This window comes from Pezoporus occidentalis, unplaced genomic scaffold (assembly GCF_034315485.1).
Source record: "Pezoporus occidentalis ecotype Australia unplaced genomic scaffold, CSIRO_AGI_Poc_V1 ctg28, whole genome shotgun sequence".
NCBI classification, from domain to species: Eukaryota; Metazoa; Chordata; class Aves; order Psittaciformes; family Psittacidae; genus Pezoporus; species Pezoporus occidentalis.
This window is the reverse complement of record NW_026914718.1, coordinates 7,000,989-7,027,732: the sequence shown is the minus strand read 5'-3', so window position 1 is coordinate 7,027,732 and position 26,744 is coordinate 7,000,989. Positions and strand designations below refer to the sequence as shown.

Genomic DNA, 26,744 nt, shown 5'->3' with positions numbered 1-26,744 from the left:
CCCTTGCCCCTTTCAAGAATATCTTCACTACAATTTGGTCCACAGCTCTGTAAACCTCCTGTAAGAGATTCACTGGAGCTTCAGAAAACCTTTAATGTAGGTGAGGAGGGAGGTCATGTCAGGTTTGGTAATATAGATCAACATCGTGAATCTCCCATGCTGCTGCTGAGAGTGGCAGACACATCCCTGCAAACTGCCATGCTCGGGAGCAAGGCAGCTGCTTTCCCCGCGAGTCAGAGCTTCCCATCATCTCCTGCCTGTCCTACAAAAGAACACACTGCCCTAGAAATGGTAGAAGTATAAATGAGTAATCTAAGGGCTGAATTTGACAGGAAAAGAGGAACACTGTAGGCAGCTCTCTGTGATAAATGATGTTTCTGCAGTCTGGGAGGTTAGAAGTAGTGATGAATCTAGTCAAAACCTGAGATTGCAGTCACTTTGACAATGGTCTTTTATCTTCCCTCAGCTGATGAAACAGCTTCAAACTTTGCCAGGTCCTCCTCCTACTTTTCCCTGAGAATCAGTATCACTTCCATCTTATTTCAACTGAGCTTCAGCCAACTGTCATTAATTCAGATTCGTGCTGCTGCCAAATGTCGGGAGAGACGGGTGATGGTTGTGTCTGCTTCTGATGAAAATGAGAGGTAGAGCTGAATGTCATCAGCCTACACTGTAGATCACGTTACATCACAACTTCTCCCAGTAGCAGCTGCACAGAGATAATGAATAAAAAATAAGCGATTGCAGGGAGCCTCATAGGGCTTTCTGCAACTGAGAACACCTCACAAAAGGGAGGATGGCTTCCAGCAGTGCTTACAGAGACCCTGGAGAAAAAAAATAAGTGAAAATCCCTATGTTTTTGATAGGTCTTGCAACTTCTGCCTGGTCAGTAGTGCCCAAAGCAATTAGGAGTCCAGAACAGGTATCTGGCTTCTTTGCAGAAATCAACAGTCAATTATAATAGCTCTACTCAAACTGTGAGCAGGATGTCTAAGAGCATCAGACTTAGTAAGTTTTCCTCTCTTTGTCAGTGATACTTTCCCAAGGAGAAAACAGACTGTTTTGTGTTGGAAGGGACCTTAAAGCTCATCCAGTTCCGACCCCCTGTCATGGGGAGGGACACCTTCCACTCGAGAAGGTTGCTCCAAGCCCCATCCAACCTGTCCTTGAACACTGCCAGGGATGGGGCAGCCACAGCTACACCCAGTAGCTGGCAAGTATGTAGAGGATGTGTGGAACAGGAATCATGTTTCACACCTGTAAAGAAATTAAAGTTCTCCAGAACATAAAAATACAACCAGGATAACACCAATCATCCTCTTCTCACAGGTGTCACTGATAGGTGAATCAACCCTCTCATAGCAGCCACAGCAAAGCAATGAAGTGCCATCAGAAAAAGTATGGATGCTCTCACAGAGCTGCCTCAAAGCCTGAGCTGGACGTGGGGTTGGGATTATGAATTTTGCAGGAAGGTTCAAAGGGTCTAGCTGTCAACTAGAACAATTACTATAGCAACATGGAGATCTGCAATTGCACTGGCAAGGCTCTGATCCTCCCATGCTGAGGGCATGGGAAGAAAAGGCAGAGGAAGAAATATTATAAAAGACCTTTCAAAATCTCAGCACAACTTTAGCGCAACCAATTTCATTTCAGTACTTTTCTTGTGTAAGACACTATTGCTTTTAATCTAAACTGATGTCACTTAAGTATTTGGTTGTCCTCCTCAATACCTACGGTGTTTTTTTTTTTACCCCCATGATTTAAACAACAGCAGGTTTTATAGCCTTCACTAGGCCATCTGCCTTAAGTATATGGTGTATGCATATCCTTTCTCACTAGGATGAATCAGCCTGCTGCAGTAGGACCTAAAGTATGACACGTATATGCAATGAAATAAATGGACAATGACTTTCAGGAATGTACTCACTGAGAATCATACAACCCCTCAAAGCTCTTGGGATGGATGCTTAAACCTGAGGACTGCAGGCAGGGTGTCCTGGCACCGCTGGTGGATGCCCTTCCTTTCTTTGCTGCCCATCTAGTTTCTGTACTGGTGAACGTGGCATCACCACCTCCATTGCTGAACTTCGACATATGCAAGTGCGTGAGATACACCAAGGAGGACTGTGACAAAGCAAGGCAGCCAGGGCATTCTCAAGAGCTGAAGAAGCAAATTGTATTTCTAGAAGGACTCCTTTCAGGGAACCAGACAACTCAGGATGTTTCTAGAAGGCGAAAAGATGCAGGAAGGTTTGGTGACTCATCATTTCACGACTTTGCTTTTCAATCTGTTCTTTCTCCTGGTCTTTGCTCATTCCTGGGACGGCAGGATTTTCCCTTCAGACTGCTTCAGGATAAGAAGTGCATTAAGATGGCACAGCTTCCTCTCACTTACAGATGCCTTATGTAAGAAATAAGGAAGAATAAGAAGGCCTTTCCATGGTCCATGTGCAGAAGATGGGAAAAGTGTGGGTTGCAACATCATAAAACAAATGGAGGCAACCCAAAGCAGCCAAAGAAAGTGGAAGTCCCCTTTGCTCCTTCTACCTGCAGAAAATTAAACTGTTGCCAAGAGGGGTCTATCTTTTATAGATCTATAATTCATCATGTTTTATGAAGGGAAGACTCATATTTGGAGACTGTATGTTGTCATTAACCAATGCTGAAGTTCACATAAATGTCAGGCAGACTCAACACAAGACCAGTTGTAGGATTTTTGTTGTTAAGATTCTGACTGCAGCTTTAACAAATCTTGCTTTTGGCCATCTCTTTGCCTTTCACTTTCTGTTAATCTGTACTTAAAACTAAAAGTCACCGTGTCATACATAAAGTGTTGTGTAGGCACTACAGCAACTACAAAATACGAAATAGCTGTTCACTTCTTCATTCTGAAACTGGAGAGAGGTACATGGAAACCCCTGCGCTAGTTGAAGCGCAGGAAATAGATGCGCCTTTTCTTCCTGCACTTCTAAAGACACTGTTCTTTCAGTTGCAGGTGGAAGTTACAATGGATAATAGATAACAAACAGGACTCCCATTCTTGGCACTCAGTCAATTAAAAGAGATACCAATTGCATCCTGCAAATATTCCCATGGTGCCAAACCATCAGAGGAGTTGGCGAGTAGGAGGAGTGAAGGTGTGATAATTGAAGGAATTGCTACTTGAGAAGTCACAGGAGCTAATGTGTTAGCTCAGCATGCGGGCAAGCTAGGACGTTCCCAGCTGCTGCAAAAACTGGGTGGATGCAATCCCTGGCATCACTCGTTGGGACAAGATGAATCACAAGCGCTTCGGTAGCGAGCTACCATGTCACAGTGAGCCAGATGGAGGTGGTTACTTCCCTGATTGATTGCCTCTTGGGCTACACCAAGGGCTTTTCCAGCAGGCTAATGCCTTTCTGTTGGCACTCAGTGTGTCCGCTTGGGTCAGCGACGTGCAGGAATTCCTGCCTTTTGGGCACGTAGCTGTCCCACAGATGGAGAAGGAAGTAAATAAGGAGCAAGGGGGAGCGGGTGACTCCAATGCACACTGAAATAGCACCGACTTCTGATGCCTCCCTAATAGGCGTTGCTGCTAATGAATTTTCTGGCACGTGCTGAGTTAACAGGGGTGAGCCACACTGAAACATCTTTTAGTTAAACCCAGTGCTTTACAAAGGCTAATTGAAAAAGCAAGGAGCAGCAGGGGTGGGGTGGGGTGGGGTGGGGGAGAACAAGGCAGAAGAGGGGGTGGAGGGAGAGAACAGCTCTATTTTTCAAGAGCTGAATATGAAATCCTGCAACAGATGAGTTTACATGCAAGCCTGCACCTCATCAGGGCAAAGATACAGTGAGTGGAGTCAAGTAATTTTCCTCTGCACACATCATCCCCAGCCCCTTACCCTGCCCAGCCAGCTTTCTCAACTGTGAGCTTTAGAATATAAACAGCCAATAAGTAAGGACAATAACTGTAGTTCCTGCTGAGAGCTAACTCTGCCTGTCATGCATTTGCTGGGTCCTAATACAGGACAGTGAATAAAGCTTCATTACAGAACAATGGAGTTAGCTGCCAGAGCCTACAGATTTGAATAAACAACAAATAAGCAACATCTGCTCCAGCATATGTGTATGGTAAAAAAAAAAGTCACAAAATAAAAGAATTTGTAAATGCCAAAAGCAACACTAAACTGCCAGTGCTACTGTAGAGTGAATTTTTAATTGCACATGCATACAGGCAGGCTGTGGGTATTAGTCTCACATATGTCTGGTTGCTGCCAACCTGGGAGTATAGATGAATTTAATTAAATAAGGATTATCCCTTCTCCCCAGTACAATTACTTATTTATAACAATGATAAAATTGCCTAATAAAAAAGATTGTAATATTTTTTAAAACAGAGCTAGAAAACACTCTGCTTCCCCTGTAAGTCATTCGGAGATGTTTGGGGGTTTCAGAGTCTTTTAAAATTAAGTCTCAGCATTCTGCCAAGAGAGAGGGGAAAAAAAGCCTTATCATAAAGCCTACTGCAGTTAAACAGCCAGAATCTACATTATGGAGAAATATAAAGAAGACACACAGCAGCCAGGGAATTGGCTTTCATGGGGAGTGTAGAAAATTAAGCAATTGGACTAAAATTGAGGCCAGGCTACAGAGCCAAGGGACAATACCACTGGGAAAAGCTCTTCCATAAGTCACTCGTCCCTAATATGCTCCATCTAGGCAAAGCAGTCTGTTCCTATTGATCTCTATTTCTTCTTAAAGGGAGAACCTTGCACTTTCCTGCTCAGGTGAGCTCCCATTTCAGCAGGGTCACGTCAGGCTCTCACATCTTCATCTTCACTCACACCCTTTCCAACAGAGCCCACAACTAAATGAGAATGGGCCCTTATGGTATCAGGCACTGCATGAGCCTTAAAAAATAGGCAGCTTGTGCCCAAGGGAATGTGGAGGCCAAACCCTAAATTCAGACATGATCTCCTGGGAGCTGAAGTTTGCCTTGTATGGACTCTGTTTCCCACTCATGCCTATTTTGAGGACCCCTACTTATGGGTCTGAGACACATTCTGCTGAATTTGATAGGAACCTTCTTAAGAGAGAGGTATTGTTCACTACCAACAATACCACGTTCACAGATGGCCATTTTTAGACTGTTTCCATGATGCAGAGCAAGTGAAATTGCAACAAAGCTCCCATGGGTCTGGAGGAGGGCACCATTTAAGAGCAGTGGGAAAAAGAGACAGAATATGGAAAAAAAACCTGTAAAAACCAGCCGGAAATCTCCACTTTAAATTTAGGCCAAGCATTAATGACACTAAGACAACAGAGAAAGAGAGAGAGGGGGACGGAGAAATATTCCAGCGCTTAAGCAAAACTCTGAAATAGAATTATGGTTCTGCAAAGGCATAAACCTTACAAAAGTTTAGTTGACTTGTATGACTTTGACTGACCACTTTCGTGGATTATAGTCTTATCAGAATTCAAACCAAATAATTACTTTCAGTGTTGTCTGTCATGAAATTACTGCTAAATACATGCTTATTCCTGTGTCTTAAAAGAGTATTCAGGGCACATACTTATTTTTTCCTCCTTACATTGTGATTGCTATACCTATATAGTCCATTAAATCCTTTAACTTATGCCCTTCATCATTAAGTAGCAAAGCCATGTTTTAGAGATGGACAAAGAAAGGAAAAAAGAAGCATTTGTGGGTACGTTATTACATTTTTATTTTTTTTCCCTACTGATCTATGTCCACATTCTCCTTTTTTTTAATTTCTCACTGAATGTTTGTCCAAATGGTGTTTTTCAGTGCACCAGTCCTGGGGAATTGCTATTCTTTGTATAGATACTGCTATGAGCATACTGATATGGGGGCTTGTCTTTGTTCAAGAAGATCAAGACATCAATCAGAAAATAAAATCAAAATAACCCCATGGTACTCAGGTGACAAATCATACAGTCTGAATAACAACAAGGACCTGACATTAAGCCCCAAAAGTCACTGGAGCCACACATAGACAGACTGAACGCATACAGCCCTGCCAGAAGATATGGCAAGAACAGCTGAATGTCATAGGTATGCAATCTATTACACAGTTAAAAAGCCCCGTAGCAGAGCAGCAAATGTATGCTTACAGGTCATGTGAAAACAAAAATAAGCCCTTCGGAACTAAGGAATTCTTCCTTTACTCCATCACCTTTACTTGGCTCTAGGATTTACTAAGAAACCCCACACACAGTGTTTAGATGAAAACACTGGCCTCACTGAAGTCAGTAGGACTTATGCCACTGCCTTCAACAGGCTCATGATATCACTCCTGCAATGGCACTCCAGCCAATGGCATCTGTTAATGACCAGCGTCAGTGGATATCTGAGTTGTTTTTTTAGATACCTGTGTATGAACTTGGGTTGTTTAATTATCTGTGCTGGTTCCCCTAAAGTAATACAATGTAGTCCCCAGAAAGTGAGGCTCATCAAACTTTCACCCTTGTTGCTCTCTATCTTGTTCTTGCTATTCATTAGTTCTTTCACATGAAGTTTCTGTACCATTAAAAAAGATAATAATAACCCTCTCCACCCCCCCATGCCAGTCCTGCTTTAAGCACTGGTTAACAAGGGTCTCTAGAGATCAAGGCTGAGTGCTCCCTGCTCTGGAGGCTGAACAGCCATTTCCCCAATATTGCCACCACTGACAGCAAAAGCTACTCAGGATCCAAACTCAAATTGCCCCAAATGACAGTATAACATCTGGTCTAACAGCTTTGCTCTTAATCCTTTCATAGACTCCTCAAATCACTTATTTTCTAGCACGATTCAGTGCTATGTCAGCTCATGGGGTGATAGTCTATGTAATATTGGATACTCAGGTAACGGGATAGAGGCCATGCTGACACCACAACTACCTGTTTGCATGGTCCTGGTTGAGCTGGGTACAGAGCAGTTGCAGAGCCACTGTCTCCAGTCTCTTGGTTGACTCGATAATTTCCTAGGGGTCTGAGACCTGGCAGATGAAGGGTCATCTGAATCTGACAACTAATTCACCAAGCAGGAGCAAAGCTTTAGTATTGCTTGGAAAAGTAGAAAGCTCTGCTTATAGCATCAGACAGGGACACCACACACTCAAAGCTGTGCATGCGAGGTACCTTTTCATGTGCACTCATTGTGTCTGCCTGACAAGCTGAGTATATTTTACACCCCTATGATTTATCTGGTCATATCATCATTATTCTAGACTGCCACATCTAGAGTAATACATCCAAATGCCAGAGATCAAGGGAGCAGAGGGAAAATGTATTGTTTGGTTAAATTTTAGAAGCAGCTACATGGGAACAGTGTTTTAAAAACAAAACTGGCCAAACTGTCTGTTTCTTAACACTCACCTAAAGCGATGGCAGGAGCATTTCCATACAGCATTTCATCCTCGAAACTCTGAATCTGAAAAGGAAGAGAGGAGGAACAATTTTTAATGATGGTAATGATTATGCCTTATTATGAGGGGGGGTAGGACTAAAAACAGGAAAAAAAAATCTCTACATTTCCATGTGAAAATGTAAAATCTTTCAGATGATTCTTTTTTGGTTGCTTCCTCTTTAAAGTATTGTTCTTGTCATAAACCACACTCTAGTCTCAGAACCTTTCCAAGCCTTGCTCAAAGTCATCAATACATGAAGGTTCCCAACATGTAAATACACTGACAATCTTGTTTGAACAGCCTCAAAGAAATATCCCTAGGAAAAAAAAAAATTACTTACTAGAAGGAACCCAAGGAAATGTAACCATATGGAAGCAAATTCTTGCCAGAGAGTGCATGTAAGGTTGGGATTTCTTTTTGCTCTAGGAACGAAGACCCATTTGACTTTTTCATAGTATCAAGGGAACATCTTGTCACTGTGCTGCATAAACTCCTTCAGAAAAATGCTTAATAGAAAAGGGAACCTTATAGATACAAGTAACACATGAACACACATGTTGTGTAGCTCAAGAGATCTCTAAACCCCTCATTGTCAAAAGCTACAACAATACAAGAGAAGGATTGCACTATATGTGCCCCATACATCTCCTACTGGCCATTGCCTGGCTAACAGTTTAGGTGGCCTGATTGTTTCAGTCATTATACTGTTCTTACAGCCTTAACTTAACTATGTGGTAGAGGACACTCAGAAGTCAAACAATATACACCCTGTCTAATTTGAGCATACAGCATTCACCAAATTGTCTTGCACATCAAACTGTTTATGTTCATCAGCATTTACTGCTCAGTCAATGTCCTCACATTTGTGTGAGCCTCTACTCACAGAGCTGCGAGTCATAGAATCATAGAATAGTTGGGTTGTAAAGGACCTTAAGATCACCTCACATCAAACCATGTCACCCAAGGCTCTGTCCAACTTGGCCTTGAACACTGCCAGGGATGGAGCATTCACAACTCCCTTGGGCAACCCATTCCAGTGCCTCACCACCCTTACAGTAAAGAACTTCCTCCTTACATCCAATCTAAAAAACTTCCCCCGTTTAAGTTCTAACCCATTACCCCTTGTCCTATCACTACAGTCCCTAATGAAGAGTCCCTCTCCAGCATCCCTATAGGCCCCCTTCAGATACTGGAAGGCTTCTATGAGGTCTCCATGCAGCCTTCTCTTCTCCAGGCTGAACAGCCCCAACTTCCTCAGCCTGCCTTCATATGGGAGGTGCTCCAGTCCCCTGATCATCCTCGTGGCCCTTCTCTGGACTTGTTCCAACAGTTCCATGTCCTTTTTATGTTGAGGACACCAGAACTGCTCACAATATTCCAAGTGAGGTCTTCAGCATGTTAAGTGCTATACAGAGACATATGGGCTGCTCTGAGACTATAAATTTACTGTGCTGGACCTCTCTGAAAGACACCCTCTTCCCCACGGAGGCTGACAATCAGGCCCATGCTGATTCTTGAGTCTGAAAGCTGCACCAAACCTTTCACAGAAAAACACAAAAGACACCTTTGGAAGGACTTGGAAAGAAATATTCTTTCCTCAGGAAGAATGCCATCTTAACCTGACCTTTTCCAAAGCTTTAAGGAATTGAAAACTTTTTTAAACCTCCCACCTTTTCCTGTCACTTGCTGCTCTCTCTTTCCTTTCCTTCCTCCCTTCTCTTTTCTCCTTTCCTCCCTCCCTCTCATTCTCCACATATTTTCAGGGGATCTTCAACCATTCCATTTCTCCTCCTTTCTTTGATTCTTACAGTAGAGCCTAGTTTTTGGACTCCTTCCTTTTCCTTGCTCTTGAAGGATGGCTGGAAAAGCATTAGTATCCCTGTTGGCATCCCAGTGGAGTCTGTATGATTGGAGAGTATCCTGTCATTGCCCTTTTTCTGCAGTATATGGCCAGAAAAACTGCTGCTCATATAACAACTCTGGAAGTAAGAAAGAGACTGGCAAGTATCTTGGTCTCTGCTACTTCATGTTGAACACCCACTGACAGCCCACTGCTGCTAAAACATACAGGGAGCTGAGTATCATGGACTTCACAGACTGGATATGTGAACAAGCTGCTGTTCTGAGTTATTCTGGTTCTAAGATGCTCAGCTTACAGAGCGATAAAGTATTTCAAACACTGCTAGAAAATCAAGGCTAATCTTGTGACGAAACTTTCTGAAAGAGCATACCAGAAAATGAGCTGAGGGGATGAAAAAAAGATAGGGAAAAAAACCCCAAACCTGGTTAATGATTGGATCTATAAAACATATCCTTTACCATATGTATTAGTGTTCCTGCAACCTCTTTCTATTGAAAAAAACCACCAACCTAGCAGTACATAAAACACATTGGCATCTTCACACTATCATACTGGTTGAACGAATCCTATCTCAGTAACTTCAGCGCCAGCTTCTTTGACAGTCTCCTAACACAAAGACAATTTAAACTAATCAAAACCCCAATGAGCAGTGTAAATCCTACTGCTTTTTCCCATAGTGCTGCTTCATGGTGCTTGTTGAAAATAACTTAGCTTCTGTCCTCAAAAAGAGAATCCAAACTTACACCGTAAATATGGGTAGTGATACTTTGCTAGCACAGTACACCTCACCTCTTCCATTTCAAATGAGTCTGGCAGCTTGCAGTTCAGGTTGGCCACTTTTTTAAGTGTGTGGGCTACAAGCAAAGGTGGCTCTTTTCTTGGCCTGTCTTTAGCAGGTACCTCAGACACAGGAGAAAGGTGGAGCGGTTTTGCAACTAGCTGTGATGGAGCCCAGGCTTTCCCTGATGGAGCCAGTGAACGCTGGCATGTGGGATATGCTGAGGCACCTTTGTCTCTGGGAGTTTGCCCCTTGGTCAGACAGTTTAATGTAACACGTGCAGAAGAGTATGCCTGGACTGTTCCCCTCTCAGCAGTATCTGCACTAGAGCAGGGTTGCTCTTTCCTGCTGGGCAAGTTGGCTTCTCCAGGTGCCAGTGAGCCCTGTTTCAGCAGCAGCGTCTGCCGAGAAGCCCTTTTCAGGAGCTGTCCTATTCTTCTCCGTTTCGCTTGTGTCACCACAGGTCTGCTCCTCGTAGTATCCAGGAGATTGGCCTGCTGGGTATTGATGCCGGTCAGCAGCGATGAGAGTGCACTCGTTACATGGTCAAGTACTTCCAGCTGTCGAAAACGTTCTTAAGTTTGGCAGAATGGAAGGCAACATGGTTATTTAAAGGTGTAATTTGAAATAATCAGGTACAATGATTATCAAACTTGTCATTGCCAAGAAACATAACAAGTACCTCATTCAAAAGTGCCTAAATTTTTCCATTTGCTTCCAGAGGATCCATTCAGGCTACATACAGACGTCACTGCATAGTTCTTTTTATTAGGCAAACACACAACATTGAATTTGTTGGGTCAAGTGCAGCTGAATGCTGTTTTGTGTGAATAAAGGTTACAGAATCCAGCCTGAAATTCTCTGCTTGGCTGGGCCAGACTTGGATGCTGGTTTTTGAGGACTTATTAAAATTCATGTGAATAAAGTTATTAAAATCTGATCTCCAATGTTTACAGCTGGCACCTGTCCAGGATAACTGCAAAATGCATATAGGCATTAACTGACAAAAATTGACCACAGAAGCTGTGTTCCTGATTTCATAACAGCACAAAGCAAAACCCTTATCCCCCAGAAACTCATAGCCAATGTTGAATAAAGGTTCCCAGATTCTTTTCACTGTACCACCCTCCTGTAATTTCAGGGTCATTTTTTAAAATGGCATAACATCTAAAGAGAAGAAAATCTTTTTTTCTCTAAGGGATGCAGAGATTTCCATCACTAAAACATTATGAAGTTATTTATACAAAGAAACACAATGCATTTGGTTGCATGGTGTTTTTGTACCTGTCCTGAGGCAATGACCATGTCACCAGGACTCCTCCTTCCTTGAGCGATTCATTGAGGACAGTAGATGGCAAAAGCTAACTTTCTTGGCTGCCATTTCTCTTAGAGAGCAGCCAAATTTACTGCATGCAGTCTGCATGCAGGCTGTTTCTAATGCTGCTTCACTGACAATTGGACAACAAGGGGATATTTAACATGGATCTGAGCTGGTGCTTTGCTTTGGGGACCAATACTGTGACGTATATCTCCTGATATCTACTATATCTCAGGAATATTCCTTTTTGTCTCTGTCCCAGACATTGCCTGATTTGTAACACTGAAGGAAAATATGGCTGCTTTTTAAGATATACAGGCAAAGGTCTCACCTGATATGGCTTAAAGGAGATACACACAGTGCTGTGTAGTTTCCATTTGCATAAATTTGGGGCATCAGACTAAGCAATTTTGGGTTTTGTACATTCATGTTGCTACCATATGCTTTCTGTGTAAAGCACATTTTATCCTCAGTATTTCATCTGGTTCCCACTACATCAGGCCATAAAAATGCAAAATGCTAATCTCCTTTGACTGACGGTGGCACAGCAGTCCAGTCCTTCTTTGGGCTTGAACCAGAACCAGATTTGCTGCAATTTGAAATAGTTTTTACACACTGTTTAGCTTTTGTGAGTCATTTCAAAGAGCTTGGGACACCTAAAGAACCAATCAAGCTACACCAGACATAGTAAATGAACAACAGAAAAAAATCCCATTGCTCACGTGAACTGTAATAAATACATGGGTCAAAAGAAATGATGTCAGGGGCAGCCTTGCTCCGTGGACTGTTTCCCTCCAGGCAAGCAGTCCCTTCAGTTTTTAGGTGTGCTCTCCAAGGATCATTTCTCAAATAGGCAAGAGGCTGGTAAGATTTCTTTAGTCCTTGCAGACCAGTCTAAAACTGTAGCACAGATGACATACTAAAGGACGTAAATGAGGATTTATTTTCACCAGAAACTTCAGCCAAAAATGCAAATGGCCATGCTGTAAAAATGATCAATGAATTTTCAATAGAATCTATGTATTTTATAGGGCTTCTAATGACTTTACGATCAACCACTTTATAATACAGGAAGAGAAGCTCACCATTTTGCTCCTCCTACCTTAAATGTATAACATTACATAGGCTAATGTAGTAATATCCATGGAAGAGTTGAAAAGTCTTCAGTAGGCCCACAGTGCAGTGAAATAATGTAGAGCACTGCCAAAGCCAGCAGGAAATTTTCAATCAAGATCTTTTTTGAACAGCAAATGGCAGACTTTGGAGAAAAAAAAAACAAACCCAAAGCTTTCAGCGGGGAAATCAAGAATTGCTCTTTCTCCTCAGGAAAAGGAAAAATGAAATGTCAGCAGTGTCTACTTTGTCGTACGTTAAAATATTTTTCCTTTATTTTTTAGACTGTTTCAGCTTGAGTCCTGGCAATACTGAATCAAAGCCTGAATTGAAGCTGTACTTCAGAGAATGCATTTAGCAATTTACATTTAATTTTTCTTCTAGGGCTGTATTTACAGGCTGACGTATGTATCTTCTTGACATACAGGCTTCTGTATATATTTGTGACCTGTGCTTGTCACGGCAGAACCATGTATCATGGGAAATGGTGTCTACCTAGTACACTCATCTCACAGAGGAGAGTGAGACTTGAACTACAGCTCCAGTGAGGGGCTTGCAGCAGTTAGTCAGAAATGAGTTTGAAAATGAGTGTGAAAAATCCACTGGAACAAGACACCAAACACAACATAGATTTAGATATGGCAGTAAGAACAGGTGGCACTGAAATGTGGTGGGGTTTCATATTATTAAGTGTCAGATTGAAACATTTCAACATTTCTGAACTAAGGCATTCAGAAACTTGAAGTTTTCAAAGAATTTGGGGAGCAATATATTCAGAAGCATAACTACTTTTCACTTGAGACCATTTCTGATTGTCAAGAGGCTACTTCCTCAGCTGAGAAGTCAAATATCACTTCTAATGAGGTCAGCAACATTTTCTCAGCTGGCTAAAGATTGAGATAAACTTTTCTTTTGGACCTGGCTGAGAAACTGAAAGGGTGATCGATGTTTTTGAAAATGCACCTTAGTCTTGTGAATGAAACCTTTTAAAAACCCTCTCTGACAATGGTGGAGAAACAGAACTAAGTGAGGGAACAATGTAACTCTATAACAATCCACATGTATTTTAAAAGGTCTAATCAGCAGTAAAGGAGGCCTAGAAAACTATATTCAGCTGCAGGGAAGAGCCAGACATAAAAAGGCTGCACTGGGAAATGAATTAAATATGAAAGCGGAGAGGGAACACCCTGCTATGGAAGTCCTTGGTTTCTCTCACCTCTCTCTCCTTCTTTCTTTCAGGTTTCTTGTCTTCCATACTGTAACTATAATCTTTCTCCTTGTTTCTCACTTTCTCAGAATAACACATTGCACCAAATCAATTAAGTTTCTCTGCTGATTCAGAGAACAGGAGAAAGTAAACAGACAATGAGATAACCTCTCAGATATTCACTAACTCAGATTAAACAATTTCTTCGTTTTCCATGGCTAGAGACAAATGGGAGGGATTCAGACTGTATTTACATTGAAATGGCTCAGTGGTAATAAACTTAACAGGGTGACAATAACTGAGTTCATTCAGCACATCTCTGGGAACAGTCATTCAATGCAGTCTTGGAATCTCTACAGGTGGTGCATGGTCTGCCTCATTTTGGCACTTTCATTCCAATGCCCTGGTGAAGAAGTCCTCCAACAGTAAGGAATCTGGAGTTCCCTTATTTGTTCACGGAGAGGTAAATGCCAACGGACATCTCTAGAATTGAACCTTCTACTGAAGGTCTTTTTTCCGAGGCATCTTCTGGAGACCTTCAAAAGCACCTGTTCTCCTCATTGCCATTACAAGACAATGTAGGCATCTACCTGAAAATACAGGTGCAGTTTTAGGACTGAAGACAGATAGATTAGGTCTCACTCTAAGATGCAATCCATTTTAAAATCTAATAAACATGAATTTGCCACTCACTCCTTCTTGCTAGGCATCATTGAAAAATCATTAGACAAACTAAGGTTGGCAAGATTGAAATAAACCCCAACATTCTGAAAACAAATGTCTTTTGAGGATATTCCTGATACATCCCTTTTTAGCTGTAAGTCCTCTCCTGGAACACCGGCTATAGGAAGGTACTTGTGCAAGATTACCTCCATGGTCACTGAGACAGACTGGCTTCTTCTGAGAGGTGTTTTAAGTGGTATCTGGATGATCACCTGCAGGAGTTGGCTGACTCTCTTCACTGGCTATGGGGAGAGATAGACTTCACAGTGACTAAGCCCCTTGAGATGATGCTTCAGCTAAATGGCTATAATATGGTACAATGAACCAGGCTTATGTTAATCACCACATATACGGAAAGATAGCAAAAAAAGAGAAGAGGTAAGTATTCCTGAAGGATCAGTTCCACCTCTCTGGATCTGATGTTCTCAGCCCAGGCACATACTTTGGAGGCCTAAGCAGATGGTGTGAAAATCCCCTCCCAAACTGTCAAAAGCAAGATAATATGTTTTGATGGACATCACACCCACCAAAACAGAAATTCAGATCCTATCTTACTTCACAGCAACTCCCCCGTACAGATAAGATATTAGCATGTACTAAGAGAGCTCCCATTGAGGATGACTGCAGGACGAGTCATTAAATTCACACCTTGGCTTACCACTGCCTGGCTTCAACGCCTTCCCTCAGAGGCTCTTCCTCTTGCTTTCATTCCCTTCTAGTTCTCTACCTTCTTCCCTGAGGTCTCCATCCATTATCCATTCACACTGATTATCTCTGATCCCTCTCTCTCTGTCTCAGAGGAGTTGCAGAGAGAAGAAGAGTGAGAGCAGAGAAACCTGTTTGATGTGTCAGTTTGCTGTAAATATTGAAATGTGTGCACGGAGCTTGCTATAAAAAAAAAGAGAGGAAGAGAGAAAAACACATTTTCCACAATGCTCTGACATTTCTGTTTCAATTCTTATTCCATCCATATTGCTTTCTTGGTGTAATTCTAAATGGGAATGCATGGGCTACGTGAGAGATCCTGCTTTGCTGAGCATCTTAAGTAAACAGAAGATTTCAAGAGCCATCTGGCTATACTGTGCAACAAACATGAGGGGAAATGATGTCAAAATTGGACTTTTCAGGTTGGTGATACACCAGCGAAATAACTATGCTGTTTTAATGCAGATATGTCTTTAAGCTGAGGACCTTGTATTCATTTTTCAACTGCAAAATACACAAAAAGAGAACAAAACCCATCTAAATGAATAAAAGACTGTGTGTTTTAAATGGTGAAATTTTATAGGACTTAAAATATGATCCTCATGTATATCTTAGGGCATATTTGAACCACAAAACTGTAGGTTCTATGTAGAGATTTGTGGGTCTGATGCACAAGCTTTGGCAGCTCTAGTCATGGGAAGTTAAGGTCTTATCTGCTCTGTGCATTTCCCTGTGAGAAGGGTCCTGTGCCCAGCAAGGGGAAAGGCCTGGCTGAATTCAAAATCCACTATATTGGCTTACACCACCAGTGATGATGGGTACACACTAACGTGCTGCCAGTGAAGTGGCTGAGGCAATGAGCTCATGTTCAATTCTTCAGCCGCTGGGACATCAGTGACAATCTCTGGTGGTGGGGTGTGTTTTACAGGGAATAGGCAGTTATGCTTTAAAATGCCACAAGCTGGTAGCTTCAGCACATAAATCAGAGCCCACAGCTAAGGAGAGCTACACAATATTTCTGTCGTATTAGGAAGTACCATTGCCAGAGAGGGGTACATGAGGATCCTCAATGTTTCCTGAATACATGCTCCTTTTTCACATTTTTTTTTTTCAGAAAACTCTAGCAGTTTCCATGCTATTTATGGTTAAAAATTCTCCTTTTCCAAAATGTCTTCCCTTACCATATAGGTTTGGCCTCTCAATGTCCATCCGCTGCTTCTGAGCTTCCAAGAACACTCGGATGTTGATCCCTTTTGCTACAGAAGCACCACTGAGGAACCGAGGAGGGATTTTAGTGCAGACGTCAGGTTCTTCTGTACCAAAGCCCAAATCAAGCAGAATCTCCACTGGATCCTTTTCCCAGAGTGTCAGCCATTCAGTGATGCTGCGGTGAAAACATTGGGATTATTTACACCACTGTTTTGGTACCACTTTTCTCTTGCAGAGTCTATAATATGGTCTCACTTTTATTAAATTATTATCTTCCCTTCTTATCTCTTCTTGTGGATACTTCTGCTTAAGTGAAAGTAGCATTTCTCAGTCACATTGCTAAGAGATTAATACACGTTCCTCCCCCCAGAGGAACTTGGTGGCACTGGATCTAGATATCTTAGCAAGGAGAACACTAATAAAAGGTGTAGGTTCACAGCTCTGCAAGGTCACTTCTCTCCAGACACAATACTGATAAAGCCCACTGCAGTTTTAGGTAGGTTTTGTTTTTTTACTGGTACAAATGCATTTGAGACCAGCCACCTGTTAAGAAGGTTATTTTGATCTTGTTTTAAATAAATGAGGATATGCCTTTTACAACTATAACCTTGACTCTGTATTCAAAATCATACTCACATTTGTTGATCTCTAGGTGGGCTTATATTATATATACCTATATATATATATATATATATATATACACACACACACCTCTCTATATATACACACACTTATATAAAGTATTATATAAGGTATAGTATAATACCTTATATATATAATGTATAATAATAATATAAGGTATAATATAATACGTTATATTCCTAGCTGGAAATATGTGGAAATAACTAACCTCTGGGGTGCACCAGTAAGCAAGTTGGAGGAGCTGAGACTCTTGCATCTTGACATAACCGGACTTTCTGAAAACTCTTGGAGGGACCTGGTTGGAAAAAAACAACAATGAAATGTGTTTACTCATGTGTTCCTCTGGGATGTCATTATGATTTTTTCCTAGAGTAAACATTTGCATTTTCTCTTGGTTTATAATAATACATAATAGCGATGCCTTAGAAGGAGAGTCGGCATGAGAGCATGGCAATACACTTATTCTCAAGAACAGTATGTTACAGTAGGTGTGAGAATGTAGGTGTGAGGTACCAGTAAATGCTAATTATAAAGGTGGCAGAATGGCTCACTTTTGACAGATGGTAAATCTTTGAGGAACCTTTAGGGAGCATGGTTTCTCTAGCCACCTACTTCAAAAGATATAATTGCTCTTAACAAAGTTTTGGAGAGACAAGGCACAATGATTTGCAGCAACAGGAGTGGCACCTGAGAACAATTCTGTGCTTTGCTTCTCATTGTGTATGTATCCACTAAACTGCAGATAAATAACTGCTTTTCAGAAACTTCTCACTGCTAAAGAAATTTCCTGCAGCATGGGAGTCTTTCTTGATATGTAAAACAACATGGTTTTGTTATACCCAAGCTTAACTTTACCTACACATACCTATCAAGGTCAGCAGCAAATGTTTATATACAGTGCATTGCATTGATATTTTTACCATTGCAGCTTATCCATCAGCTCACTTCTTAAACAGGCCGGGAGGTATATGCAGACATTTGAATCTACACTGTAGCTATCAATTTGGGGGAGGAAAAAAAATAAAGAAACTAAAATTCATTCTTTTGTCAAAAGGAAAAGGAAGCACAAATAATTTATAACAGAGCTATCTGGTGTCTGACACCTACCTCCTGTAGCTTTGCACCGTTATTTGTACCATTTCTGGTACCGACAGGGAATCTGCAAATGCAAAGAAATTAAAATAATTTATTTTCTTACCTTTTCTTCCCATCAAAACAACAATGCATCAAACTAGAGAAAAGACCAAAAGACTGATTCCATTATATAAGGAAACATTTTAACCCAAGTGCCCAAGTTGCAGAGCAATGCCGTTGTGGGAAGCTCAACGCAGAGTCTACGTTAGTCATAGGTAAATGCAACACATGTCAATAAGAAGGTGAAGATAGGTGTCTCTACATTTCATAAACCAGCAGCAGTACACTCCAAAACCCTTCTATTTAAAAGTAAGTAGTATCAATTGAGTTTTGGTAGCTGCTGCAGAGACATTGAAGATATACATAGAGCAGATATGGTGAAAAAAATTAACCTCTGCTTTTCTAGTAACCCCCCTCTCCCAGCAATTAAAATACACTGTTTTAAATACTCATTCCAGCAGAACTGGTACAACTTCTTTTGTGTATAACAGTTTTTCAAGTCTAATCCACTGAAATTTTTTGAGTATTCGGGAATATTGATTTCTCTAGGCTGTGCATAGAATCATAGAATAGTTAGGGTTGGAAAGGACCTTAAGATCATCAAGTTCCAACCCCGTTCCCATGGGCAGGGACACCTCACACTAAACCATATCACCCAAGGCCTTGTCCAACCTGGTCTTGAACACCACCAGGGGTGGAGCATTCATAACCTCCCTGGGCAACATATTCCAGTGCCTCACCACTGTAACAGGAAAGAATTTCCTCCTTAGATCCAACCTAAACTTCCCCTGTTTAAGTTTTAACCCATTACCCCTTGTCCTATCACTACAGTCCCTAATGAAGAGTCCCTCCCCAGCATCCCTATGCATCACGCTCTAAATGTGTTTGAGAGGAGTGAAACAGTTGCAAGACGCTTAGAGTTTCTGAAGGAGAAAATATTTGCCCAAGAACTAATAACATTGTTTAATGGACTCCAAGTGTGCTATATTTACGATGATGAAATGGGCATAAATAAGATGCAAATATACAGTACCTGTAGTTGTCACTTCCCTCTTAACACCACAATAACACACTTATTGACCTTCTGAAAGTTGGGGTAACATTAGCCTAGCAAGCAGCAGTAGACGTTCTTCCACTATCTGAAAGGGGGCTATAGGGTTGCTGGGGATGGACTATTCATTAGGGACTGTAGTGACAGGACAAGGGGTAACAGGTTAAAACTTAAACAGGGGAAGTTTAGACTGGATATAAGGAGGAAGTTCTTTACTGTTAGAGCGGTGAGGCACTGGAATGGGTTGCCCAGGGAGGTTATGAATGCTCCATCCCTGGTGGTGTTCAAGTCCAGGTTGGACAAAGCCTTGGGTGATACGGTTTAGTGTGAGGTGTCCCTGCCCATGGCAGGGGGGTTGGAACTGGGTGATCTTAAGGTCCTTTCCAACCCTAACTATTCTATGAGTCTATGATTCTGCATTCCACAAGATTAATATATTTTTATTTTCTAGCTTTTAAAATTTTCTTTTCCATTTAACAAAATTGTGTCAATAAAGAAGGAGAAAACATCCTTTCATGTTCTCTACTGGATTATTCTTCCCCTCATAAATTCTAACATAAGTTCCTTCTGGCTTACTCAGTGCAAGGATATCCATTCAAATTGAGAACATAAAGGTTACTGACATCCTGTAATTTGCCATGGTAACATAAATGAGACTTTCTAGCAGCAAACTGAGCATAATTTGAATAAGAATCAGCTACTTCTTGTGTACTATTTCCTACTCATGTGCCAACAGAAGATGTAGATTCACCATAAAAATGCAAGAGAATGTAAAAACTAAGATCTGAAAGTGAGAGTTAGTACAATTTTTCCCTAGTAGCACGTAGGCACTCCTCTCTGTAACGGAACATTATACCACAAACTGGCTGCTGCTGTGATTTTCTCAATACCTCATACTGTCAGGAGTGAACAAAAAAAAGGGTTGCCAAATAAAACTCCTAGTACTGTAAAACACTGGCCAGGGTGTTAAGTAAATAATTTAATGATGAGAAACCTGTTTTTTTTCAGGAGGTTTAGGAAGTAGCAGGTCAGCAAAAAGTCAAACATGCAGTACTTGATAGGATACAGTAAGTTGAGTAAGAGGCAGTAACTGGTGCGGCTGTACTCTCAAACCAGGCAAAGACAAGGTGTGAAACCTTAACTACCATTTGTAGGCTAAACTAAGTTGAATTGTCCTGTGTTGCTGTGGGTCAAGAACATGCCAATGTACTGTTACCAAGGCTAAGCCATCTAACCTGTTAAGTGGTAGTGAGCTGCTTAGGAGCCCTTGTGACTAGGACAAACTTTGCCCCTCCAGGTAGTGTCGCATGGACCATTTCAGTCATGGTTAGAGTCTCCACTTTCTTTAATGAGAAGACTCTCATAAGAAGTTCCTAATGAGGATAGAGCTTGACATTTTGAAATATTAGAGTTTGTTTTCTCCATATTTAAGAGGTCACAGAAATAGTAATGGGGAGGGTACGGTATTTACATTTCCTGATCTGTGTAAGTATTTTGTTCCTGACACAAGAAACACTGAATCTCATTACCAAACTGGAAGATACTTTGGGGGAAATAATGCCCTTTAGAAATCTGTCAGAAAACCTTATGAAAACAAACAAACAAACAGAAAATACTTTGTAAACCAACTGTGGTGCTAATTGGTGCTCTGTTTACTGCACATCTAAGTATATCTTTGCTTATGAATAATATATTTTGATAAGCAAAACATGGCCTCTGATACTTGAGGGAAGATAAGGCATTTTAGCCTCAGTAATCTCTGATTAACAAGAAACGAGATTAAATCACATATTGTTGAACTGCATCTTCTACTTGAGAACCCAATAAACAAAAAACCTGGATATGGAAGCACTGAAAATAATATTTTGGGCTTCCAAAAGCACTAAAAATGTGGAAATTTTCAGGAGGTGATTTGGTCTTCTGTATCCTTTCATGAAAAAAATGTTGAATTCACTACATTCACCAAATCAGAAAAGCAGATGAGAACAAGCAAGAGTTCTGCATTCAGGTCAGGCAGAATTGCAGTCACTTGAAACTCTTGTACCATAACTTCCAGACCACTGTGCAAACCCATCCTAGAGACCTTCACTCCTTCAGCAGAAGAAAATCAAATCATGCCAGTGGAGGTGAGCTTAAGCCTTTTCTATTGAAGATCTCATGGGAGAATTTTCTTGCTATGACACCAAAAGGAGGAAAAAATACACTGCTTATCCATGGGTACTACATTTTCCCAATAGCCCCCCTCCTGAGATCTGTGGTGTTTGACATTTACAGTTAAGAGTCTTTATTGGAAATTATAAATGGCATTCTCTCCTACCTGCCTACTCTTGGCCTTGCAGCTTATCCTCACCTATAGATAGACTGTAAGACAAAAACCATTAAAAAAAGCAAAGAAATTAATGGCCCCAAGAGAACTGCTACTCTTTCCTGAGAAGGGATGAAGTTAGAGAGACAGTTTGATGGGGCATTTAAGGCGTGGATGAGCTGGGTGGGATGACTGGTAGATAAACAGACCTATAGGCTCAACTTTCTTTTCTACCTGTGAACATCACCTACTTTCTCCTCAACATACCTTGTCCTCTGTTAAGAGATTCAAATCTTGAGTTAATTCTTGAAACAAAGCCGATGAAATTTTAGCATTCTGCGTAAGTCTGTCACTATTGAACTTAATTTTTACCAAGAATCTAATTAAATCAGCATGTCTGGGGCAGGGGTGAGAAAAATGGAAGCAAAAACCTTTTCAGTGCATCACGTAAGAAGCATCTTATCTGGATGATACTGTGTCTGCACATGGTGACATGGTAATTATTAATGACACCAGTCCTGCAATGCATGAGTTTGGCTGACTTGGCCTTATTCTGCTACTGGAAAATGCTGATATGACTGATGCAGACAATTACCATTACTTGTTTTGCTTCTCATCTTACTTTCAAACATCATTCTACTTTCTTTTTTCTTCTCTGGCAAAACACTGCGTCTAACTTAAATACACTTCAGCTGCGCTTGTTTATGCAGTGAGTGCATGAAGTCATACCTAAAAGTTTAGTGGAAATACCAGTCTTTCAGACTTCATTTCTATCCTGAAGAAGGACAAAAAGTTTAAAAATAGCAGAATTTTGGTGAACAAAACTCCTCTAAATTTAAGTAAGTTCAAGGTTAAACTGTATTTTCCTATAGTAGCACATTGCCTCAAGGCGTGGTAGCTCTGTGTAATCAGTTTGTGCCACAAATTATGTTCATGCGGCAGGGTATGTCTCCCCTGGGACACACAGCACTGCAAAATTCCCATGGTATAGCAAATAGCTTGATCAGAAAGCTATCCAGAAACATGATGGGAAATGCTTTCCTTCAAATAATACTCTGGAAATGAACAGAGCACTGAGATACATTTCTCACGAGGCACTAGGTCATAAATAAGACATACTGTTTCAGACTGAAGACTTGTGAAAGAGCGAAAGAAAAAGCTAATTTTTTTGTTGAAATCGTCCAGAGCAGGGGTCACAATTTTCCTACTGGAAATTTTATTATTACAGAAATTCTATTTCTTATTGGAGAAATCAGGCAACAAATAATAATGTGACTTAAACTTACAAAACACAGTAATTCAACCAGTGATTAATATTTTCCTCTATAGAGTCTTCTAAAACTGAAAGCAGAGATGTAATGTAAAGTGTTGCCAATAAATTCATAATGATTAACCACCCTATTGTGCTGTTTCTTTTTTGGTGGACCCTGGAATGCATGATAAATACTGGGAGAAGGCTCTAGTAATTTCCTCTACTAAGGTGAGGGCTTGTAAAGACTGAAAGAATGGGCTAACAACATCCTTTGTGCAGAGTATGGGATATGCAGCAAGAACTGTTTTTCCAAGTGCTTTGGCAGAGAGAATCCAGTCTTAACTACTTTCTTTGGCCTCTCAAAGTCCTTCCAGTAGGAGCATTGCAATTACACTATAATGGTAAGAAAATACCTGCTGCTGCATTTGGTCAAAGAGAAAAACTGCAAGGAAACAGAGCCTCCCATCGTCAGAGAAGTTGCCAGGAGAAATGCCTGTGCAACAGAAGGAGGTCAAAGAAAGAACAGTAGTATTTGGGGGGAATAAAGGAAGAGAGTGAGGCAGAAGGACCATTTTATCATGTTTGGATGACTTACAGTGGAGGAGATGCAATGACACACCATCTCAGATTTAGAAGTCAAAGTTTAGAGCTAGTTTCCTCGTTGAGTAATCCACCCACCTGATTCTCCTTTGCACAGCCATTTACAGCAGGACACAATGAGGGTAAGATGCTACAATGGGACTAAACTGTAAATGACAGAACATGAAGGGCAGTAAAGTTTGGCCCCAGATGTGGGAAGTACAGAGGTAACTTCCATTACATTTAGTTAGTGCTATCACTATTAATTTCCTGTGCGTAGACAGCAGAAGACATCCTTTTGATTTCAAATTAATTAACACATAATGATTAATCTGATAGGGTACATCTTTTCAGGCAAGAGTGTCCTCTTGATCACAGTTTGGGTGCCAGCACCACTCATCATCTGTGTGTTTTAATTTCTAACTGCTCTCCAGAAGCAAATTTAGCTCTGCAAATCTGTCGATGGAATGAATGACTGGCTGGTTTCCATGTTCTGTGTGTTTTGTTCATTTGATAACACACTGAGAACATCTTGGAAATATTTTTTTTTTAATAATTATTTAAGTCTTTCCCTTTCCCCCCTCTCCTCAAAGGAGGTTCTGAGGTAGGACTGAGGACTCTGCACCAGCAAGAAATCTGTACCAGCTCTTTACTACAGAATGCAAGAAATAAGAAGTTTCTAAAACCTGATCAACACATAAACAGTTCATGGCAGGTTCCCAGATAGATTCGTCTCACTTCAGTTGCCAGCATTTAACGAAACAATTCTCTTTGCCACCAACTACAGTAAAGTGTGTTTGTTTCACTGAAACAGGATCTTGAACTTCATCAGCTTCACACGATATTCCTCACACTGTATGATACCTGCTGGATAGTGCTGTTAATATTACTCTTCCCTTTCCATTTGTCAAGTGATTACCCAGTCACACTTGGTTAATATTTATCCACTTTCTTTAGACATTTATGAATGCAAACATCTCCATATCCATATCCAGGTGCATCAATACTTGAGTAGACAGCCTACAGTTAACTTTAATATTGAGAACTATACAACTAAACTTGCAATTGTACAGACATGAATTAGGAGCTAGCAGCGAGTCTGAGATACTTGGAGTTAGGAAAGCCTTTATGTTCCTAAGATATTCCATATCCATCCAGAAAAGTAACTAAGCATATTTACGGTGACTGGTCTGTTTAGCATGACAGCAGAACACTAAGTATGCTTATGACACATGGAATAAACAGGAGAAAAAAACCTGTTTTTTTTCAGATCTCATAGCTAGGATGAGAAGTTTTTCCATTATCAACTCTATGAATTCTTATATAGCTTCTGAATCAATCGCTACATTTAGGTAATCATTAAAAAAGAGAAAAAAATGGCAGGAATACAGCAAAGAAGATTCTTCATACTATTACTGTGGAGTCATTTATGTGATGTAGCTGTGTTCTGCATTCTGCATAAAAGCTATGCTTTTTATGGCAGCTCCATCAGTGAGAAAGCTCACAGTACCCATCTACCCATCTCTACTCCAGTAAATGAGAAGAAAGATACACCTAGCACGGTGCCCTCAGGCAGGAGTAATCATAATTTCTGGTGTGTAATATTCACTCTTTTCAGTTGCCATTTACAACAACAAACTACTGCTTGAACACTGAGGACTCCTGCTTTTACTGTCTTACTCAGAAACAAAAGAAGATGACAAAAGCCTTTTCAGTCTTTAAAATTAGGACTTGACTTTGGACAGCTAAATGAAGTTGAGGCCACCTTTCCCTACCTATCAAAGTATTAGTTGTTAACCACACTGAAATCGCAGCTACTGTAGGAAGGTATTAGTTTATTTTGTTGCAGCATGCCTACCATTTGTTTGCATTGAAAGAAAGGAAGGACACTCAGTTTGATATTCAAAGCACCCCTGCAACATCCATGTGAAAACTCACAAGGGAGTGAAGCCTTCCTGGAAGTGTTCCAGGTAGTGAAAGCTGTAATAACACTTCAAGCCTTCTCATATGTTGGTAAATATAAATTTGTGTAGGGTTCTGTCTGTGTGAAGTCTTTGGTAAAATTCCTGCTCAGAAGCTACAATATCAACTTGTTCTGCTCTTTTCAAAGTAGAAGTCCTGGGGCTGGTTGAGAAAATCAGTGTTGCTCATTGTGAATAACCCCATTGGAAGGTGAAGTTATCGTGCTGCATTTAACTCACTCTTAACTGAGAAGAAACATTACAGATAACAGTAAATAACAGTAGCTAAAGATGATTCCATTTGAAACTGCATAAGATTGTGCTGAAGAAGGAGAGAAAGAGTTGTGGTTTAAGCCTTCAAGATACATAAGAGAAAAATGCATAAATTTGGTGCACAAGGCAACAGAACAACAGTGAAAACAGAAACAACAACAATAAGTGCAGTACATGCAGTTTGAGTCTGACCCCAAAACATACCCTGGCTGGTCAAAAGAAGCTATGAAATACATAAAAGCTCTTTTAACTGGAATTCAACCCAGAAATTATAAATAAATAAATACATAAATATTTCCCACCTCATATCTTACATTTCATTTCTTTTCAGAATAGAAAAGAAAAAAAGAAAAAAAAGCTTTCTAAAATTTTGACCACTACAATGAAAAAATTGATAAGCTCCAACCTGTATGGCTCAATCCAGCTGCTAATATAATGGAATAGTTGAAGGCTGGTGCATCTGCGCCTCTGCGCTGCCACTGACTCAAAGTCTGCAAAACTGAAGGACAAGAACTGTTGTTCTTGGCTTAGCTTTGTACTCCTATTAGTTGTTGTCGTTTTTCTTTAAAGATACCAGGAAGGGCAAGGAAAGGCTGTTTGCCAAGAAGTGGTGCTTAAGTTGACAGTTCAGACAGATGATCGATTGCTAGCCTCAAAGCAGAAGCGCGGACAGGTCTAGATTTAAGAACAGGAACTCTAGAAATAAACGAGAAAGGGAGGGTGAAGGATTACAGGCAGTGATAACTCAATGTGAATTAGGGAAAGAAAGCAGAAGTTTCTTTGGTTGCTTCCATTCCCAAGAAATATATTGCTGTCCCTTTAATGCTGTATGCCTCTTTGGCACATATACCAAGGGAAGGATTACACTTTGCTAAGGAAGTAATGCAAACTTGTCTTCATTTGGTTACCATGGATATGGCATTACGTGAGACAAAGCCTACCATTTGCATTGCAAACGACTAGAAGCAGTGAAGGACACCCAACTTGATATTCTGGCCACAGAGTGTTCCAGGTTCTTCCTTATGACTGATCAAAAGTGAAACAACCACCGACTTTGGGTCTGTGCTTGGTACCAAGAGAGCAAGGCTAAGGGAAGTTGTGTTTCAGATGAAGAAGGAAGAGACAGAATCATGCACATCTGCAGGTGAAATGGCATTTCTTGTGAGAAATAGCTAGAAGATAGGTATGGTGGTCATTCAGCTTTACAGCTTTTCCACCTGGGGTACTAGAGCTGAATCAATA

At 40.8% G+C, this 26,744-nt stretch overlaps 1 protein-coding gene across 3 annotated transcripts in view; it reads right to left on the bottom strand.

The window, feature by feature from the left end:
* ITPRID1 (ITPR interacting domain containing 1) overlaps window positions 1-26,203 on the bottom strand; it is a 44,837-nt gene extending 18,634 nt beyond the window's left edge. For 2 of the 3 annotated variants that reach the window (XM_062625486.1, XM_062625487.1), the window contains exons 1-6: window positions 25,909-26,202; window positions 18,055-18,106; window positions 17,156-17,242; window positions 16,278-16,480; window positions 10,042-10,604; window positions 7,360-7,414 (exon numbers count right to left, since the gene is read on the bottom strand). In XM_062625486.1, the coding sequence (XP_062481470.1) occupies window positions 7,360-7,414; window positions 10,042-10,604; window positions 16,278-16,480; window positions 17,156-17,242; window positions 18,055-18,086 (940 nt within the window). In that variant the 5' untranslated portion in view covers window positions 18,087-18,106; window positions 25,909-26,202. Of the gene's footprint in view, window positions 1-7,359; window positions 7,415-10,041; window positions 10,605-16,277; window positions 16,481-17,155; window positions 17,243-18,054; window positions 18,107-25,908 lie in introns of all 3 variants that reach the window. The other variant, XM_062625488.1, reaches the window with a different exon arrangement.
* Window positions 26,204-26,744: the final 541 nt, after the last annotated feature.